Source organism: Ovis aries, chromosome 14 (genome assembly GCF_016772045.2).
Source record: "Ovis aries strain OAR_USU_Benz2616 breed Rambouillet chromosome 14, ARS-UI_Ramb_v3.0, whole genome shotgun sequence".
Lineage (NCBI taxonomy): Eukaryota > Metazoa > Chordata > Mammalia > Artiodactyla > Bovidae > Ovis > Ovis aries.
Genome location: NC_056067.1, coordinates 63,070,499 through 63,089,821, shown reverse-complemented (window position 1 = coordinate 63,089,821; position 19,323 = coordinate 63,070,499). Strand labels below are relative to the sequence as shown.

At 61.9% G+C, this 19,323-nt stretch overlaps 1 protein-coding gene across 3 annotated transcripts; it reads right to left on the bottom strand.

Moving 5' to 3' along the window:
• Positions 1-43: 43 nt before the first annotated feature.
• On the bottom strand, positions 44-19,111 carry PPP1R12C (protein phosphatase 1 regulatory subunit 12C). 3 transcript variants are annotated; one of them, XM_027978803.3, is made up of 22 exons: positions 18,642-19,111; positions 14,944-15,074; positions 14,742-14,860; positions 8,039-8,198; positions 5,632-5,776; positions 5,466-5,540; positions 4,343-4,416; positions 4,133-4,260; positions 3,971-4,044; positions 3,597-3,755; positions 3,453-3,520; positions 2,762-2,899; positions 2,504-2,594; positions 2,314-2,397; positions 2,178-2,238; positions 1,982-2,067; positions 1,850-1,896; positions 1,678-1,771; positions 1,378-1,482; positions 1,009-1,059; positions 794-844; positions 44-696 (listed from the first exon to the last, which is right to left on the bottom strand). In XM_027978803.3, exons 1-22 carry the CDS (start codon positions 18,960-18,962, stop codon positions 610-612), a joined length of 2,349 nt encoding a protein of 782 aa, XP_027834604.2. In that variant the 5' UTR covers positions 18,963-19,111; the 3' UTR covers positions 44-609. The 3 variants fall into 3 exon arrangements, with proteins under 3 accessions (XP_027834604.2, XP_042088421.1, XP_027834605.2); XM_042232487.2 differs by having other exon boundaries at positions 1,678-1,741; XM_027978804.3 differs by having other exon boundaries at positions 1,982-2,064.
• Between the last annotated feature and the right edge of the window lie 212 nt (positions 19,112-19,323).

The following is a 19,323-nucleotide window of genomic DNA, read 5'->3' as shown; positions in this document are numbered from 1 at the left end:
AGGAAGCGGAGCCCCGCCTCCAGCCAAGGACGTAGTCACTGAGTGGCAACTTCACGACTTTTATTTGTGGTGCCTGTGCTTTGTCTCGAAAATACTTTCTCCCCCTGCCCCGGACGGTGGGCGGGGAGGGGGCTGCAAAAAATAGAAGACATCCCTCCCTATTGCACGCGGACCCTATATACAGGCCCGCCTGGCCGAGGCCGGCGGGGCTCTTGGCACATTCTCGGATCCCTGTTCCCGAGCGGGAGGGGTGGTGAGGGTGACATCACACGTGAGAGGGGGACCTCTGGGCGGCCACTCTGGTCCTGGTTCCTGGTCTCGGTGCTTCTTGGTCCTCGGTCCCTTCCTGGTCCCACCTCCAGCCCCAGTCCCTGCTCAGCGACGTCCCCCTACCTGGCTCGGCCTCCCGCCTCCATCCTGGCCTCTGATGGGCCCCCCTTGGCTCCTGGGCTCTCTGTATTCCCCTCCCAGCCTGGAGGTCCCGAGGGGAGGTTATGGCTTCTCAGAGACTCCCCGGGAGCCCTGTCACTAGTGCTCACGCAGGGGAAGGGGTGCGTGTGGCAGAAGCAGCTGTATAAATATGGGTGCAGGGGAGGGGCTCCTCCGGAGTCACTTGGAGAGTTTGCTGATGACACGAATCAGGGCTGCGTTCTCATCCTTGAGCCGCTGGTTGTCAGCCCGAAGGTCAGACAGGGCCTATGAGGGGGGAAGACGGGTCAGCCAGGTGGCCCTGGGCAGGCTGAACCCACGGCGGACCAAGGCTCTCTGCCCTCAGCTCCCCGCTAGCATTCACCTTCAGCTCCTCCTCCAGTTCGGCTGCCTTTCGCTCCAGGGCCCTGCGCTCCTGGAATAAACAGGGGAAGGTGAGGGCGGGGTGGGGAACTGGCGGTCAAGTACGGTGGAGAGGGGCGAGGAAAGGGCAGAGGTCAATGCGGACCTCTTCCTCCAGACCGTAAGGACTCGTAAGGCCGGGACATCTCTAGTCCCACCCTGGCCAGCCGTACTCACGAATCTCTCCAGCTCCAGAAGGGCAGGCCTCTCTGCAAAGCGCTCCTGCTTCTGGGAAGGACAGAAAAAGAGCGGGAGTTATACAAGCAGCCGCAAAGCCACGGGCAAAAGGGGAGACCAGTAGAGGAGGGTAAAGGCAGCCGGGACTCGCGGCGGGCTCAAACCGCCCGGCACTGCTCAGGCCCCGCCCCTGGGTATTGGCCCCGCCCCCAACCCCCTCAGTGGCCCAGACTCCTCCCCCCAAGGATCCCACCAGCCATTCCGGGCCCCTCAGCCCTGGGCGCTCCGGCTGGTCCTCCCTCCCGGAGACCCGGAGCCGGCACCCGCACCCTCGCCAACCCCCTCGCCTGCAGGGCCCCGGCTCTTCACCTGCGTGGCGCGCTCCAGGTCCACCTTGAGCTGCGCCAGCTGCAGGGTGGTCTCCGTCAGGGCCTCGCGAAGGCGCTCGTTCTCACTGCGCAGCTCGGCGTACAGCTGCGGGCCCAGGAGGGACAAGGGCGTCAGGCTCGCGGCAGACTTGCGGGGGTGGGGGTGGGTGGCTGCGGCCCGGCTGAGGCCGGAAGGGCGCAGAGTGCCTGGGTGGGTCAGGCAGGGCCCCAGGGCAGGGGACGGCGGGGCAGGGATACAAAGCCGAGTGATGGGGACTCCGTTAACGGTGGGGTCGCGAACCTTCCTGAAGCCTCCGTCCGGCTCGTCCGGTTCCGGCTCTGGGTCTGGGTTGAGATCCTGCTGCCTGCGGGATGAGGGGTCGCCCTCGGGAGTGCTGGGGTTGGGGCGGGGAGGCCGTCATGGGGCGCCCACGGCCCCATGACAGCCCAGACCCGGCCTGCCCGCCCCGTACCTGGATTCTGGGCTGCGGTTGGCTGGCGCTGGCTCCGCCTCCTCCCCCTGCGGGCGGAGGTGGGGTTCAGCGGGGAGGAGAGCTGGGCCCGCCCCCAGGCCCACCCGCGGCCCGCTGGGCGCCACCCCTCACCTCGGCAGGGCCCCTCCACTCCTTGCCGACTCTGCGGGGCTCCCTGGCCGCCTGCGGCCCCTGCCCTTGCCCGTCGGGCGCCTCTGCTGGGGGAGGGGCAGGAATCAGCCCAATGCAGGGCGAGGGGTCCCTGGGCCCGACCCCCAGGAAAACCGAACACGGGCCAGGAGGACGACCTCCCAGAGACCAGCCTCACCTCTCTGGGCAGGGCCGTCAGTGCTCTCGACCCCAGGGACTCGGGGTCTCCGGGAAGGGTCCTGTGGGGAGGGGCCGGGGTCAGAGGATGAGGGCGTCTCGTCCCACCCACTGACCGGTCGCCTGACCCCTCTCACCAGGCTCTGCACGCTCGACTTCTCTGCCTCCGGGGCCTTTCCAGCGGCCTTCTCTGCTTCCTTCAGGTCTGTCAGGGTCACACCCTGCACGGGGAGCGGGCAGTCGGGATGGGGGGGCCAGCCCCTTCAGGATGGAGTCCAGGCCCCCGGCCCCTCCTCCCTCAGACCCGGGGTCCGGCCCCTCCCACACCTGCGTGGACCTCCGGGACTGGCGCATGAGGCGAGAGCGCGCTTTCCGCTGAGACTCAGACTCCTCGTCCCGCACTGGCATCTGGTAGGTCCTGAGTGAGGGGCCCGACTTCAGAGAGGGCTCCTCTGGGCCCTGTCCTGTCCCATGGCCGACACCCCCAGGGGGAGTCGAGTTCAGCCAGAGGACCCTGAGACAAGCTTCCCCAGGTCCACCCCCACCAGCCCCGGACTCCTGGGTATCGCAGGGGTCTCGCCTCACCTCCGGCGGTCCCGGGAGTCCGCTGGGGGCGCTGCGGAGGCTACGGGGACATGGGGCTTCACCGGGGACTCGGGCTCGGGGGTCCTGGGGTGAGGAGTGGAGTTACCCAAGGGAGGAGGAGGCCTGGAGATCTCAGACCTGTGTGAATTCATTCAATCGGCAAGTATTACTCAAGCTCGCCTTACGTGGTGGGCACCCACACAAAGCAAGCTAAGGAAACGAATAATCTCTGCCCCATGAGTCAACTCTGAGCAGAAACGATGCAACATGAACGATAACCACAAGAAGACAGGGTCACACAACGTCAAGAGGATAAGGTAGTCTGGGGAAAAACGAGGCAGGACCGGAGCCTGGAGGTGTGCCCGCACGCTGCGGGGGTGAGCGCAGGGCAGGTGGTGGGCCTCCCAGAGAAGCTGACATTTAAACAGACCTGAGCGGGAGGAAGGAAGCCCTGTGGGTGTGAAGGGGGAGGTCGCAGCGCAAGGCCTGACTCAGAGAGGAGGGCGGGAGAGGGGGCAGGGGCCCCCGGGAAGCCGGAACACCGCAGCCTTGGGCGCTTTTACTTGCAGCACCAAAAGGGAAACAGGCCAGGAGTGGTGGGAAGCAGGGAGCAGACCCCAGAGAACCCCGGGTACAAGACAGGAACCCCGACCTCCCCCCTACCTCAGAGGGGCTGTCCCGCTGTACTCACGGGGGAGAGGGCTCCAGCACCTTCTGGGAGGGGGTGGGGGGGACTCTGGCAAGACGGGGCTCCCGGCCCTGCGGAGAGAGGAGACAGGCAGCTACTCTCCCCGCTGGGCAGGATCTGCTCCCCGGGCCTCCCCGCAGTGCTCACCTGAGTGGACGCACCCTCCAGCCGCGAGGAGGACGCGGAGCGCTGCAGCCCGGCCCCCGGAGCGCCCTCGGCTCCGCGCCAGTCCGCGGGCCCCAGAGCCCCGGAGCTGCCCGTCTTCTGGAGGCCAAAGCGCCTGGAGAAGGGGGCCTCCTCGGGGGTCTGGAGAAGAGAAAGGTCTCTGTTACTACGACAGGGCCCTTCTCAAGAATTTCACATGCTGCCCCCAGAAGGACCACAGCAAACTACCGCCAGGGACGGGAACAGCCAGGGAAAGGCCGCAGGAGCCCCAGAGGGTTCTGGGTGCGCAGTCTGCACCCCTCGGCCCTGACGGTAGGCTCGGGGCAACCCCGCCCCACCCCCAGACCCCCACTCACCACGGGGCTCCCAGGGCTACAGGGCGGCGGGGAGGAGACCCCGTTGAGGGCTCTGCATTCTGCAGGGGGTGGCTCTGTGAGGTGGGAAGACGGAGACCTCAGAAGAAGCATCAATCCCTCCTCATCCCTCAGACCCGGGGGTCCAGGCCCCCGGCCCCTCACCTGAGGGGGCGTCTTCTCCCTCGTCCTCGTCCCGGATGGGGGTGCCCCCTGTACCCCCGGGCCGGCGCTCCTTGGACAGGTCTTGGAGGGAGATCTTCTCGCGGCTGCTCAGACGGCACACGGAGCTCCTGGTGGAAAGGGGAGGGTGGGTGCTGGGGCCCAAGCCCTGGGGGGCCTCCAGCCCACTTCCCGCAGGGCGCCACCCCCTACCTTCGGTGTTTGCTGCTGGAGGGCCCCTGGGACTCCGGGCCCCGGCTCTGGGCAGCTTCCTTTTGGTTCCGAAGCTGCAAGGGGAAAGGGACTGCTGGGAGGGGGGCAGGACGGGCAGACAGACCCTCCTGGGTCCCACACAGAGCTGTGCTTGGGGGGTGGACCAGGTGCTTTGTGGACTTGTCTGCACTGCGCCCTGGGTCTCCAGTGAGTACTCCTGGAGCCTCCGCCTCCCGGACCCCCGGCACACCCGGACACAGCTGCCTCCCCCACAGCTCGCTCTGGGCGGGGGTTCTGCCCAAGTCTTCACACCTGAGCCGGCCCCGCGGCTCCGCCTCTCCTCTCAGCAAACCTCAAGTGCGGCAGGTCCCCCAGACGCCCTCAGGCTTCCTCTGTGCCCTCAGCGCCCAGAGACCCTGCCTCACCCACTAACCCCACGGGGGCCCCCGGCCCCCTCACCTGCTCCTGCCTGGCTCTCAAGGCCCTTTGGGGTCTGCCCCTGTCCCGGCCCGCCCCCCCAACTCCGGGTACCATCTGGTTCCTCCCCCAGCCTCTGCACAGCGCAGCTCCCTCAGCACGTGCGTGCCCCGGCGCCTCCAGCCCACCAAGCCGGAAACACCACCTTCTCCCTCAATGTCGCCGCAGCCAAGCTTTAAACAGGGATCTGACCCGGGAGACCTCAGATGATTCCTGCTACCTCAGAGCGCTATGACAGGCGGGGTTCTGAATGCTTTTGGTCAGTAACATAGACGCCGCTCATTTCAAGACCATGTTCCGCGTAACAGCACGTGTAACTCATGAAGTGCACGCGCTGTTTAGTATTCTGCCCATTTTCCTGAGAAAATGGAGAGGCTACCGGACTGGTCTGAGCTCACGCAGCAAATCAAGGGCAGAGCTGGGACTCAGATCCCAAATCCAAGCCGTCCATCCCTTCCTTCTGAGTTTTTCCAGCGACAAGGCCTGGCCCAGCGCTGGTACGGGGACATTCCAGGGATGACCAGCCCCATCGGCACCCCGAGGTGCTGCTTATCACAGCTCCCCGCTGGGCCCCGGCACTGGCCGGGGAAGGGCGGCTTTCCAGGTTCGAGGGGGCCCCGGGTCCCGACTGCGGATGGAGACTCACGTCCTCTTGCTTCTGGGCCAGTTCCTCCAGCAGGCTCAGCACCTCCTCGTCCGCCAGGTCACAGGGACGCTGCCCCTGGGTGGGCGGGGATTAAGGCAGGTGAGGAGGAGGCAGAGGTGGGGGCCCTCCTGCCCTGCGGCCCCGGGGAGCCAGGCCAGGCCCTCACCGCGTGGGTCAGCGAGTCCATGCCCCCGCCGTGCTCCGCCAGCAGGCGGCAGGCATCCTCCACACCCCAGTGGGCCGCGGCATGCAGGGGCGTCCAGCCGTCGCCGTCACGCAGCTCCGGGTCGTAGCCAGCCTGGAGGAGCAGCCTGGGGGCCAGGGAGGGCTGGGTTCAAGGGCCGAGACAGGGGCTCGGGGGCAGGGGCCGTGGTCAGAACCAGCTATGACAGGGCCGAAAACAGGCCTGGGCCTTGAGGCGCCCCTCCCCAAGGAAACCCTCCCGCCACCGGCTCTGACCCCTCCCCAGCCTATCACGTGGCCTCCGGGACCCTGCTCCCTGAACCTTCAGCGCTCGACTCCTGACACCTCCCCTGTGCTGGAATACCCCCGGCGGAGGTGGAGGAGGGGGTTCCCCAGTGCCCAAGCGTAGAGAAAGGCGGCGTGGGGGTAGCAGGGTTCCAGGAGCCCACTGGCTCGGGGCAGCGGTTCTCAGCCAGGACGACGCTGCCGCCAGGGGGCGTCTGGAGACGTTTCTTGCCGTCACAACGTAGGGGCGGTGCCAGGGGCACCAGTGGGTAGGCTGAGGATGCCCCAAAACCTCCCACAACGCGGAGGACCGCCCCCCAGCAAGGACCGATCGGGACCAAACGCCAGGACCAAGACGGAACCCCGGCTTAGAGGGTCCTTTCCCAGGAGATCACCACCGCCATGGACCACTGGATCTGGAATCTCTGTCTCTCACAGCTAGGAATGGCCAGCTGAGTAGGGTCTGGCAAATGGGGATGTCAGCGCTAAGTGTGTATATCACTTCTGGATTATTCTCTTAGAAGAAACAGACATTCACTCCTTTGGCCCTCCTCCTCCTTCCTGCTGGCTGCGTGGGATGCAGATGCAATGGCAGGAGCTGAAGCAGCCAGCTGAGACTCAGGAGGGGAAGTCTCAGGCAGAAGAGGGCACAGCCTCCGGGGCTGGCCACACTACCAGGCCTGACCATTCACAGTGTCCCATCCTCCTTGCCACAGGGATCAGCCCTGGGATGAACAGGTGCCCAAAGAGTATAGGACCTGGGCCTGGAACTACAGAGGATGGGGCACCCTACCTCCAAATTAGAGGAGCCAGCCGAGCCCCAAGCTATCAGGGGTCATCTTAAGTTCCTTACTGGAAAACATTCCCTTCTTCTCCAGCCATTCTGTGCAGCCTGCGGAACCTCAGTTCCCTGAGCAGAGACTGAACTCAGGCCACAGCTGTGAAAGCCCAGAACCCTAAACACTAGTCCACCAGAGAGCTCCCCCGGAAAACCTTCCTAAAAATTCATTAACACAGAAGTGAGCAGAGATGGAGGGATTCGCCGAACTCCACTGTCATACTCAATATAAAGAGAAAATAAAGAGAGGGCAGGGGATCCTGACAAGCAGCAGAACCAGCTACTCTGACAGGAAAGGGTGAGGCGGTCAGAAATTGGACAAGACCGAGGTGGGGATGAGAGAGAGGGAGCGCACACGGCAACAATTTAAACTATGTGCGCACCGAATGACGGGCCTTGAAATCTGACACAAAAGACGGAGACAGGAAAGCCCCACAGGCGTGGTGAGACATTCCACCACATTCTTTCACAGCAACTGACAGCAGCGGCAGATGGGAAGAGGAAGAATCACTAGCGATACAGAAGATTCAAACAGCATGAGTACAAAGCTGACCTAATAACCTATATACAGCGCTGTCCTTGACAGCACGCTTCTTTCCTGGCTGACACTGACTAGGGGATAAAGCAAACCTCGACGGATCTCAGGAATCAGGACTCACAGAGAACCTGCTCTCAGACCACAGCGAGATTAAGCTGGGAAATGAGCACAGGCGGACTCGGGAATATGGGGGGTTCGGCTCCAGACAACCAGCTGGCTTTACTGCAATACAGCAGGTCACGTGAACTGTTCTGGTTTGCCAGTGCCTGTAAAACTTCAGTCTATTACGTGTGCAATAGCATTCTGTCTGAAATAAAACCCAATGTATGTATCTTAAAAAACACTTTATTTTGCTAAAAAACGTTCAGCGTCATCTGACAATGCAGGGCTGCTGCAAATCTTCAATTTGTTAAAAAAGAAAATATTGGCGAAGTGCAATGAGAGGAAGCACGGCTCTAATGAAACCATGACTAGGAAACCCTGCGTATTTGTAAATTAACGACATGCTTCTAAACGATCTCTGGGTCAAAGATGATTACACGCTGGAAATTGTCTTAAACTGAAGGGCAGTGAGAAGCCTGCACGTCAAGACGTGGGTGCAGCTAAGGCTGCATGTCCTTAGTGCACAGTGAGGAAGGGGCGGGAACAGACAAAACCCTCAGGAAGGCATACGATGGAGGCGAGGGACGGGGCGCTGGGTGCGAGGGCAGGGGAGGAGGCCCGGCTCACCTCATCACTTCGATGTAACCCTTGGCGGCAGCCACGTGCAGGGCAGAGGCGCCCGTGCGGGGGTGCCGCGCCTCGGGCATGGCGCCCCCATTCAGCCAGCACCTTGTGTCGTGAAGCAGCAATTCCTCCTCCGCCCGTTTGGCTGCCTCCACGTCCACACCTGGGAGGACCAGAAGCGGTAAGAGGTGGGGCGCCCCCCGCGAGACCCAGGGCGGCACCTGGCCTGTGTGAGCTCCTCGGGGGCTCCGGGGAGCTGGGACCAGCACTGCCACTTCCCCAACGGGCAGCCGTGGGTTCCACTGAGGGTCCCTGCTGGGGCTGGGGGCACTCTTGGGTCTCACCTCCCCTTTCACTACTGATACGATCCTTAGCCCGGCATCTTCCTGTGTTTTGTCACCTGGATCACTCACGAGAGGACAAAGCAAGCAGAAGCCACTGAGGATGCCCAGGCCACTGGGGCGACGACACGTTCTCACCAGCCACCCCCTGCACTGTTTGGGGAGGGGCCAGCATGCTTCCTCTCTCCTCGGTTTCAGGAAAAGTGCTCTGAACTCACCGATGCGAGGGTAAGGGGAAGCTTTACATGAAACAGAAGTCAATTCTGGATTGAGAACAGGCAGCCCTGTTGAGGGCAGAACAGTCCCTTCCAACCGTCACTGAGAATCTGTGGTTTGCCCATTAAGAGCGGTCGAGATGGCAGTCAGAAATGGGCATCTCCTCTAGGGGCCGTGTGCTCCTCCTGGGAGCTTTGTTCCTGTCTGCTGTTTTTCCCACTGTGGAACTGCTCACTTGCCCACGTGTGGCCGAGGGCGGAGCCGTCCTGCATGTGGTCGGCAGCCGTGCAGCCACAGAGCAGCTGCTGAGACAGGCTGCAGACGGCCAACATGCCGGATCTCCAAGCGTAGAAAGAACATGCAGCAGCTCACGAATAGTCCCTTACGCTGATCGCACGCAGAAATGACAATGCCCTGGACGTTCGGATTAAGTAAACCATGCTCCTAAAATGAACCTCACCTGTTTCTATTTTTAAAAGTGCCTTCTTGGAAATCCTTGATTATGCTTGGGGCTGTCTCTGGCTTCCCACTGGACAGCGCGGGCAGCAAAGCACCTGCTCGGCGCTCAGCTCACAGCAGTACCAGGGCACCCTGAAGCTAACCGCCTGCATGAATTTGCTTTCAGGAGCAGGAACCTTGGCACACCCTTACTACAAGGTTGCAAACCCTGTCAGGCTCTGGCAGCTGGGCACTGGGACTCAACTCCGCTGGGATTGCCTCAGGGTGCCCTGGCTGAGGGAGTCCCAGGAGGACTATTCCAGGAAGGTCTGGCTGGTGAAGGCTCACCTGCAGGCCAGGAAAGTGCCCGGGACTCGGAGACCCGCCGCCTCCCGCCCGACCTCCTTGAAGGGAACCACCTCCGTTCAGGCCTATTGTAGACACAGGCGCTTGGCGGGCAGGCAAAGGCAGGGCCTGCAGACCTCTCTCTGCAGCCACAGCTAGTGTCCTGCCTGTTCTAACGCACCCTCCTGCAGTCTTGCTTTTTGCAGAGATTCGCCCGTGTTTATAAACAGAACTCCTGACGGAGGGGGGCAAACCAGCACCTGTGCGCGCAGCAAGCTGTTCAGTTCACACAGATGCATCTACTTCTCCAAACCTGCGATTCAGCGGCTTTTAGGACATTCACCATGTGCCGCCATCAACCCTATCTGTACCTGAACCTTCTCATTACCCCAGACGGAAACCTCTTACCCCATCAAGCAGTCCCTCCCCAGGGCCTGACAACCACTAATCCGCTTCCTGACGCTGCGGGTTTGCCTCTTCTGGACAGAGCCTACGTTTCTAAATAAAGTTTTAATGGCTAATGACCACACCCACTCTTTTGCATATCCTCCTGGCAGTTTTGCCTATCACAGATCACTAATCTACAGGTTACTGACTGATCCCTTCTGGATTTGGTGTTGGCCCACCTTCACCCTCTCAGCTGAATGAGGAGCTCCCTCAGAATACATCCATCTGAATGCAGAGTTTCAAAGAATAGCAAGGAGAGATAAGAAAGCCTTCCTCAGTGATCAATGCAAAGAAAGAGAGGAAAACAACAGAGTGGGAAAGACTAGAGATCTCTTCAAGAAAATTAGAGGGTGGTGGGAGGGGGATTCAGGGTTGGGAACTCATGTACAGCTGTGGTGGATTCATGTCAATGTATGGCAAAACCAATACAGTATTGTAAAGTAAAAAAATAAAATTAAAAAAATTAATAATAATAATAATAAAGAAAATTAGAGATACCAAGGGAACATTTCATGCAAAGATGGGCTCAATAAAGGACAGAAATGGTAGGGACCTAACAGAAGCAGAAGATATTAGGAAGAGGTGGCAAGAACATACAGAGGAACTGTACAAAAAAGATCTTCACGACCCAGATAATCACAATGGTGTGATCACTCATCTAGAGCCAGACATCCTGGAATGTGAAGTCAAGTGGGCCTTAGGAAGCATCACTACAAACAAAGCTAGTGGAGGTGATGGAATTCCAGTTGAGCTATTTCAAATCCTGAAAGATGATGCTCTGAAAGTGCTACACTCAGTATGCCAGCAAATTTGGAAAACTCAGCAGTGGCCACAGGACTGGAAAAGGTCAGTTTTCATTCCAGTCCCAAAGAAAGGCAATGCCAAAGAATGCTCAAACTACCGCAAAACTGCACTCATCTCACACACTAGCAAAGAAATGCTCAAAATTCTCCAAGCCAGGCTTCAGCAATACGTGAACCGTGAACTTCCTGATGTTCAAGCTGGAGTTAGAAAAGGCAGAGGAACCAGAGATCAAATGGCCAACATCTGCTGGATCATCAAAATAGCAAGAGAGCTCCCCCAAAACATCTACTTTTGCTTTATTGACTATGCAAAGCCTGTGACTGTGTGGATCACAACAAACTATGGAAAATTCTGAAAGAGATGGGAATACCAGACCACCTGACCTGCCTCCTGAGAAATCTGTGTGCAGGTCAGGAAGCAACAGTTAGAACTGGACATGGAACAGACTGGTTCCAAATAGGAAACAGAGTACGTCAAGGCTGTATATTGTCACCCTGCTTATTTAACTTGGAGAAGGAAATGGCAACCCAGTACAGTACTATTGCTTGGAAAATTCCATGGATGGAGGAGCCTGGTAGGCTACAGTCCATGGGGTCGCAAAGAGTTGGACACGACTGAGCGATTTCACTTCTTCTTATTATTATTTAACTTATATGCAGAGTACATCATGCAAAATGCTGGGCTGGTTGAAGCACAAGCTGGAATCAAGATTGCTGGGGGAAATATCAACAGCTTCAGACATGCAGATGACACCAGCCTTACCACAGGAAGTGAAAAAGAACTTAAAACCCTCTTGATGAAAGTGAAAGAGGACTGAAAAAGGTGGCTTAAAGCTCAAACTCAGAAACTAAGATCATGGCATCCGGTCCCACTGCTTCGTGGCAAACAGATGGGGAAACAGTGGCTGACTTTATTTTTCTGGGCTCCAAAATCACTGCAGATGGTGACTGCAGCCATAAAATTGAAAGACGCTTGCTTCTTGGAAGAAAAGCTGTGACCAATCTAGACAGCATATTAAAAGCAGAGACATTACTTTGCCAACAAAGGTCTGTCTAGTCAAAGCTATGGTTTTTCCAGTAGTCATGTATGGGTGTGAGAGTTGGACCATAAAGAAAGCTGAGCACCAAAGAATGGATGCTTTTGAGCTGTGGTGTTGGAGAATACTCTTGAGAGTCCCTTGGACTGCAAGGAGATCAAACCAGTCCATCCTAAAGGAGATCAGTCCTGGGTGTTCACTGGATGGACTGATGCTGAAGCTCCAATACTTTGACCACCTGAACAGAAAAAAAAAGAGCTGACTCATTTGAAAAGACCCTGGCACTGGGAAAGATTGAAGGCAGGAAGAGAAGGGAGCAACAGACGATGAGGTGGTTGGATGGCATCACCGAGTCGACGGACATGAGTTTGAGCAAGCTCTGGAGTTGGTGATGGACAGAGAAGCCTGGCGTGCTGCAGTCCCTGGGGTCGCAAACATTTGGACAGCCCTGAGTAACTGAACTGACAGCCTCTCGACACTGTGAAGCATGAGGGTGAGGGTGCGGAACTGCTGGAGCACCGGGAGTGAGGATCTCCAGCTACAATCCATGCCATCCGTCTAGCTGTTCACACGGAGGCTAGAATCACCCACGTACCTGCCAGCCAGAGAAAAGAGCACCGTGGCTGGGCCTTGCCAGGACTGGAACTGCCTGTCAAAGGTGCCCAGCTCTGAGAGTAACCAGCCCGCATCCCTGTCCTGATGTTGGGATTCCTTCCAGCCCAGTTCCAAGTCCCTATGGGTCTGACCGTGGCCCTTCTGAGCAAAATGGCCAGGGGGTCCTGGCCTCCAGCCGGCCCGAGGCCCAGGCTGTGAGCACAGTGTCTGGGGAGGAGCTGTCGCTTGGAGCTGCCAGCGTCCAGGCCCCTCCCTGCTTGTCCTCACCCCTGCTCTCACCCGACGTGGCTCCAACGTGAGGGGCCCACAGCCCAGCTCCATGGGCAGCTGCGTCGCCAGGCCTGACCGTCCTCCTTGCCACACGACTGGCTCAGGGCAGGCTGTGACCAGGGCGGCCCTAGGGCAGAGGGCTGGGGCTGGAGCTGCTGAGAAGTCTAGCTCTAGTTCCGCCAGGGGGTCAGCCTGCACTGCTGGGAGCCAGGCTAAGTGCCTCACCGAGAGAGCCGGCCTAGGAGGGAAGCCAACACAGAGCTCAGCAGAGAGATGGGAGGAAGGCTTCCGACCGTGTCTGCGCCCCTGGATCAGGCCATGCCTGAAGTCCACATAACTCCTAGACTTCAGTTACAGAGGCCCACGGATTGTCCTCCTCTTAAAACTGTGGTAAAGCACAGATTCTGCCCAGCACAGTCCACTGAGGCCTCACGTCAGGACAGGCACCGTGGAGCCACGTCACTGAAGCCTCCGGGTTTCAGAGGCAGCTGTGCCCCACCCGCAGCAGTGCAGCGGACGGTCTTCCCAGTAGCATCACAGGCCTTTGGGCCTGGTCGGTCCTGCAAGCCAACCCCCGGCGACCTTCGGCTCTCGTGAGAAGGTGATGAGAGCTCTGGGCAATTCCAGCAGGAATTGAGAGGCCTGAGAGATCACCCAGCCCCAGTGGCCTCCAAGCATCGCCCTGCAGGCTGCTTTTTAGCAACAAAGGGAAGAAGATGCCTTGACGGCAGAGTCACCTGGGCGTCCTCTGAATGAGGCTCAAGGTTAACATCACCAGTGAGAGGGCGGACGGAATTCGTCTCCCCGCAGAACTTGCTGGCAAGTTCCTGCCAAACCTGCAGAACTGACGAGCAGTCAGGTCCAGGCTGAGGGGCCGTGTGAACAGGGGAGGGGTGAAGGCTGGTCCTGTGCCGGCGGCGGGGCCGGGGGAGGGAACCTGGGCAGGCCCATCCCCGCAGAGAGGGAGGCGCACAAGCAATCACGCCAAGAAGCTGGAAACTCGGAGTCCACACTTCAGGATTCCACTCACGGAAAATGCCCAGGACAGGCAAACCCCCCACACGAAGCCCATGGGTGGCCCCCAGGGCTGAGGGGGAAGGGGAGGGTGGGGAGGTTTCTTTGGGGCTGATCAGAATCATCCAAACTCAACGTGCTCACGGACACATAAGGCTGTAAAACACGAGCCCACGCGTGTCTGAAGAGTGAAGGAAGCACGCACGCAGACGACTGCACCTACACGGAGCTGCCGAAAGCCCCGGTGAGCCTCAGCGGGGGCGGCCCTCCTCGGACGGCCAGTGAAACCTGGCTCAGCGTGCGAAGTCGTCCAGGTGAAAACGTGGAGACGCGGAGGCAGGAAAAGCCCGGTTCTGTCTCCACTTCACTTCGCTCCCTACATCTGAAGCAAGCCAGGGCTCTGGACCTCGGCTGGCCCACCAGCGGAGCCTCGAGGGACTCCTGCGGCCACCGGCACACCACCTGCCCAGGGCGGAGCCTCGTCCCTCCCAACCCCAGCCAAGCTGGGGATCGCCTCGGACAGCCAGCCGTTCTTCAGCAGCCTCCCTGCACCTCGCCCGCGGCCCTCCAGACCCCTCGGCCCCGCGCTCACACCTCCTCACAGATGCAGTGCGGTCACCAGACCCGCTCGGGGGAGCAGACGGCCACCCAGAAGCCACGCTGGTGACGGGGCGAGGCTGCTCCCTGTCTCCCACCCGCGGCCCACCCTGGTGACGGGGCGAGGCTGCTCCCTGTCTCCCACCCGCGGCCCCCGGCCCTCCACCGCAGGGCAGCCGGCGAGCCCTCCCCATGGTCTGTTCATCAGCGACTGAGAGGGAGCGCGGGAAGGTGGGGACCTGCCAGCAGTCACACAGGCTCCCCCTAGAAAACTGAGCGTGGCCAGGCACAGAGCTTAGGGGGTCCTGGGCCCCGTTAAGGACCCTGGGGCGCAGTGATCCCGAGTACTGCAGACCAGACCCCCAGAAGACTCGGCATTCCTCCACTGCCCCCCACCCCGCAGCACAACTCCTGAGAAGACCCACCATCACCCGGGACAAGCGCCAAACTCAGTTTCCTCAGTCACCCCGAGAACGAGCCAAGCCCTGCCTCAATGACTTCTCGGGTTAAACGGTCCAGGCCACACTGAGACCCTGGGGTCCGGGCCCTTGGCAACGAGCCCCGCACCCCGCCCCAGGCCCACCTCGGCGGGCGATCTCCGCCTTCAGCAGCGCCTCCATGGCGTCGGACTCAGCCAGGTCCAGAGGCAGGTCCCCGTCGCTGTTGACCGCAGCGATGTTAGCTCCATGGCTCAGGAGGTACCTGGGGAGGTAGGGGCGGGCCGCGGTCAGGACGGAGGCATCCGGGCCGCATGCCCAGCGGGCCGCCCACCCTCCCCACCTCACCTGGCAATGTCCAGGTAACCGCAGGAGGCGGCCACGTGGAGGGGCGTCCAGCCCTCGTTGTCCGCCTGGTTCACTGTGGCACCCTGCTCCACCAGGAAGCGCACCACCTCAAGGTTCTCGTCGATGCAGGCCTGGGGGGCATGGTCGGGGGTCACCCTCACCACCCCGGACCCCTCCGCGTGCCTTGCAAGGCAGGACCCCGCCAGGGCCTCGAGGGGGACCCAGGGCCGACCGAGCAAAGCTCCAGAGGAAGACCCCAAGGTCCCTGGAAGGCACCATGTCCGCAGGGCACCCCCAGCCCTGCGCAGCCTGGCTTCCCGGTGGCCACGCCAGGCAGGCCTCTGGGGCTCACTGGGGACCGTGAGAGGAGGAGCTGGCCAGAGAGGAGAGGAGCTGTAGGGATCCTGAACCATGCTTGTTCACGAGACGCACCCCAGTCACCATGGAGGATGGGCCCCCAGAGCTGAACCCAAGGGAAGAGACCCAGGCCCTCCTCCTCAGACCCAGCAGACTCTCCAGGAGAGCTGACCACCACCCTGCCGTGTCCCTGGTAGGGAGACAGCCGGACCCTGGGGCCCAAGGCCATGCGGGGTCCCCAGGCCCCTGCGAACCTGGGAGTGGGGCGGGGCGGTGGTGAGGGCCCTGGGCAGGACCCCGACACTGGGAGAGGCGGCTGAGAGAGGGTGTGCCCAGGCCTGGGCCCGAGGAGAGGCACAGGGCCCCCCATCATGGGCGTCCACGGGCACCTTCCCCACTGAGGGCTGTGAGGATCCCCTCTGATGGAGGAAGAGATCCCAGCCCCAGGAGACCAAAGCCCCTGCCCGCGCTAGCGCAGCAGGCTGGGCCAGAGAAAGGGTTTTGCCCAGGGCGCGTGCAAACACGCGGCGGGCACTGGGCCTGAGCAGGGCTGAGGAACGGGAGTGGACCTGGCCTCCTGGGTCCTCAGGGGAGATCAGTCTCCGACTCCCTCACCTCTCCACGGCCGGCCGCCTGGAGCAAGGGGAGGAAGCTACGAGGGCCAAGAGCATGAAGTCATGGAAACTCAGGCTGCGAAAGGGGGGCCACACATGCCCTGGGAACGGGATGAACTCTGGGCACCGTTTATTTCCACCAGTTGCCATGGTGATGGGGGGGGGGGGCAAGGAGGGAGACAGGCCTTTCCCTTTCAAGGACCTGGCCGGGCACAGGCATCCGTGCGAAAGATGTCTGCGTCCTGGGCCCCAGGGACCAAGAATCCAGGCCCCACCCTCCTCCTCAGACCTGGGGGTCCAGGGTCCCCACCACTCCCCCCTCAGACCCGGGGGGTCCAGGCCCCACCCTCCTCCGACCTGGGGGTCTAAGTCCCCCGCCCCTCCCCCCTCAGACCTGGGGGTCCAGGCCCCCCACCCCTCCCCCCTCAGACCCAGGGAACCTAGACTCTCCGACCCCCTCCCTATTTACACCTAAGAATCCTGGCTCACAGTCCTTCCTATCCCAGACCCCAGTTGCTAATTACCAGGTAATCTGGGGATGAGGCAGCCTATACCGGCCTTGTCACCTTGTCGAGGGGTAGGGGCTGGGATGTGAGACCTCCTGGGGTCACAGCCAGAGCAGGGAGCTGATGCCAGGGGACCTGCTCCAGGGGGAACAGAAACCACGGCTGCCGGACTCGCCCAGACAACATGAGCAACTATCCCGCGGGCCTGTCCGGGGGTTTCCTGGGACCTGGGACTTTCTGAGCTAAAACGAGGCCAGTCTTGGGCAAACTGGCACAAGCTGGTCAGCAAACACCCAGACCCAAAGCCCCGCTCCCCTGCTCGCTCACTGGCTGGGCGACTCCCCTTCTCTGCGCCTCAGATGGATGCCCTGATCCCCTCCAGGCCTCCCGCAGAGCCCTGGCGAGTGACTTCCTCTTGCCTATAGCAGGAGGCCGAGAGGGATCCCAGGGTGGCCTTCTGCCAGGCAGGGTCTGGGCCAAGGGACAAGCTGGGGAGCGCAACCCAGCAGGAAAGGTAGGGCCAGGAACGCCTTCAGAAAGGCCCCAGGGAGCCGGGGCAGGGATGGCAGTGCAGGAAGGGGACTCGGAAACCTGAGGCCCCTGTCCCAGGCGTGTCGAGCTCTGAGACCCTGCGGGACCTCAGGAAGGGGGACCCTCCTCTACACTGGGGCTCCTGCAGGGCACGGGCCTGGGGGTGCAGGTGGGGGAGAGACGGCACCTGGGCCAGGGGCTGCAACCACCAACTGGACAGGCACTTCCTGCAGGGTGTCCCTGCCAACCCATTCACAGGCAAGAAGCCCAAGGCACAGAGAAAAGACCCGCATTCAAAGCCACTCACTTGAGGAGCCGAGATCAGAGCTCAGGACTGGCCTACCTTCCTGAGCTGCTGCTCCTCCTGGGAAGCTGGCACGTGGGCCCTCCCGGCCTCCTCCGCAGCCCCCTGCTCCCTGCCCAGGTTTCCTTCCCTGGGTCCTCTCTGGGTCCCAAAGTAACCAAACCCTAGGGGTTCCGGCAGGGAAGAGAGGGTTGGGGACTGGACCAATTCGAGGAGACTAGGAGGGAGACAGCCTCGGGGACAGGGGTCCTCTGTGAACTGTGCCTGATGGCCCCACTGAAGAAAGGGGGGGTGGGGTGGGGGGCGACAGGAGCACCCCAAACCAGAGGGAACCCTGCTAGTGGGGCCTACGGTGGGCCTGGTTCTGGAACAGAAGAAGCTCAAAGGCAGTGGCCGGCGCGTCTGGGGAAGGCACGAGGGCCCAGGCTGTGGACAGAGGGGAGTAACCCGGCTCTGGACCTCTTGAGAAGGTGACAAGATGGGGGCTGGGAGAGAGGACACACTCTGCGGGAGGGAGGCGCTGCCCAGATTCACAGGAGGGGATCCAGGCAGAGAATGCAAGGTGACCAGAGGACAGAGAGGCAGCCCAAAGCCAGGAAGAGGTGGGTGCCAGAAAAAAAGGGGGGGTGATGATGCAGGCCTGGCCAAAGCAACAGGAGAGAGAGAGGAAGTTCCTGGAGGAGAAACACCCCTGGGAGAAGGCCTTGCCTTGGGAGGCAAGAGGTGGCACAGCCCCAGAAAGATAAATGACGGAGGGCATGAGGGTAAAGGGGGGCAGGGGAGACGGCCTGAGCTGACCCGGGCAAGGGAAGCACCCACTTCAGGAGTACAGAGCCTCGAAGGCGGGGGCTCAGGAAAGAACACCCTTAGATAGCAACAGATGGCACGGGCAGGGATGACAGGCGGCCCCACGCAGAGAGGCCGGGCGCCAGGGAGAACACAGGCAGGGAGGACGGCGATGGGGGTGGAAGGGTGGGGCAGTGGTACCTATGGGGGAACAGGAGGCACCGGTGGGGCTACAAGGGGCACAGACTCAGGAAAGAGGGAGGCCCAACTCCAGATGGCAGAGTCGAGGTGGCACCGGTGGCGATCGCACGGGCGAGACTCGCAGAGAGCCCCCAAGGTCGGGAAAGAGCACAGCGAAGTGACAAGACGGGGATGCACCGCGCTGAGGCCGGCAGCGACGGTTCGGGGCCAGGAAAGGGCGGCTCAGATTGGCAAAAGCCAGCGTCAGCTCCAGCGGCTCAGGGTCGGGAGAGGGGAGCCCCAGGTGGGACGGAGGGGAATGGGGGTCCGCCGCGGACGACGGCGCAGAGCAGGGCCGGCCGGGGTGCCTCCAGGCCGGGGAGGGAGGGTGCTCCGGGCGGCGCAGACCCGGGAGCTGACCTGGTGCAGGGCGCTGATGCCGTCGGCGTTGGTGGAGTCGAGCACGGCGCGGGCGGGCGGCGGGGCGGCGGGGTCCAGCTCTGCGCCGGGGCTGGGGTCGGCCGCGCGCAGCATCAGGCGCGCCTCGTCCAGGTCGCCGCCCGCGCAGGCCGCCAGGAACTCGGCGGCGCGCTCGAAGCGCACGGTGCGGGCGCGCCGCTCCCCGGGGCCCGGCTCGGCGCCCGCCCGCGCCCCCCACTGCCGCAGCTGCTCCCGCCGCCGCTCGCGGGCCGCTGCTGCCGCCGCCCCGGGGCCCGCCCCGGGGCCGTCCTCGCCCGACATCGCGCCGCCCGCCCGCCCGTGAGCGAACGAGCGAGCGAGCGAGCACCGAGCCCCAAGCTGCTGCTGCTGCTGCCGCCGCCGCCGCCGCCGCCGCCGCCCGCCCCCGGGCCGCCGGGAACTGCCGCCAGCCCCGCGCCGCCCAAGGATCTACCGGCACCCGCCCGGCGCGTGACGTCACCACGCCGCCCCGGGGCGCGCTGGGAAATGGAGTCCGCAGTCGGGAGAGGTCGTGGCAACAGCCTCAGAGAAGGCCGCGGGGCGCTCTGGGAAACGGAGTCCACAAGCGGACAACGGTCTCGGCCACATTCCGGCCTCGATCTGCCCCGAGGCACACTGGGAAATTCGCGGCTCAGCAGTTTCA

Coding starts and splice junctions, on each gene's coding strand:
- PPP1R12C (XM_027978803.3), bottom strand. CDS start 18,962: ATGTCGGGCGAGGACGGCCCCGGGGCGGGCCCCGGGGCGGCGGCAGCA. Junction 15,075..18,641: donor GCATCAGCGCCCTGCACCAG/GTCAGCTCCCGG, acceptor CATGCCCCCCAG/GCCTGCATCGACGAGAACCT. Junction 14,861..14,943: donor GGTTACCTGGACATTGCCAG/GTGAGGTGGGGA, acceptor CTACCTCCCCAG/GTACCTCCTGAGCCATGGAG.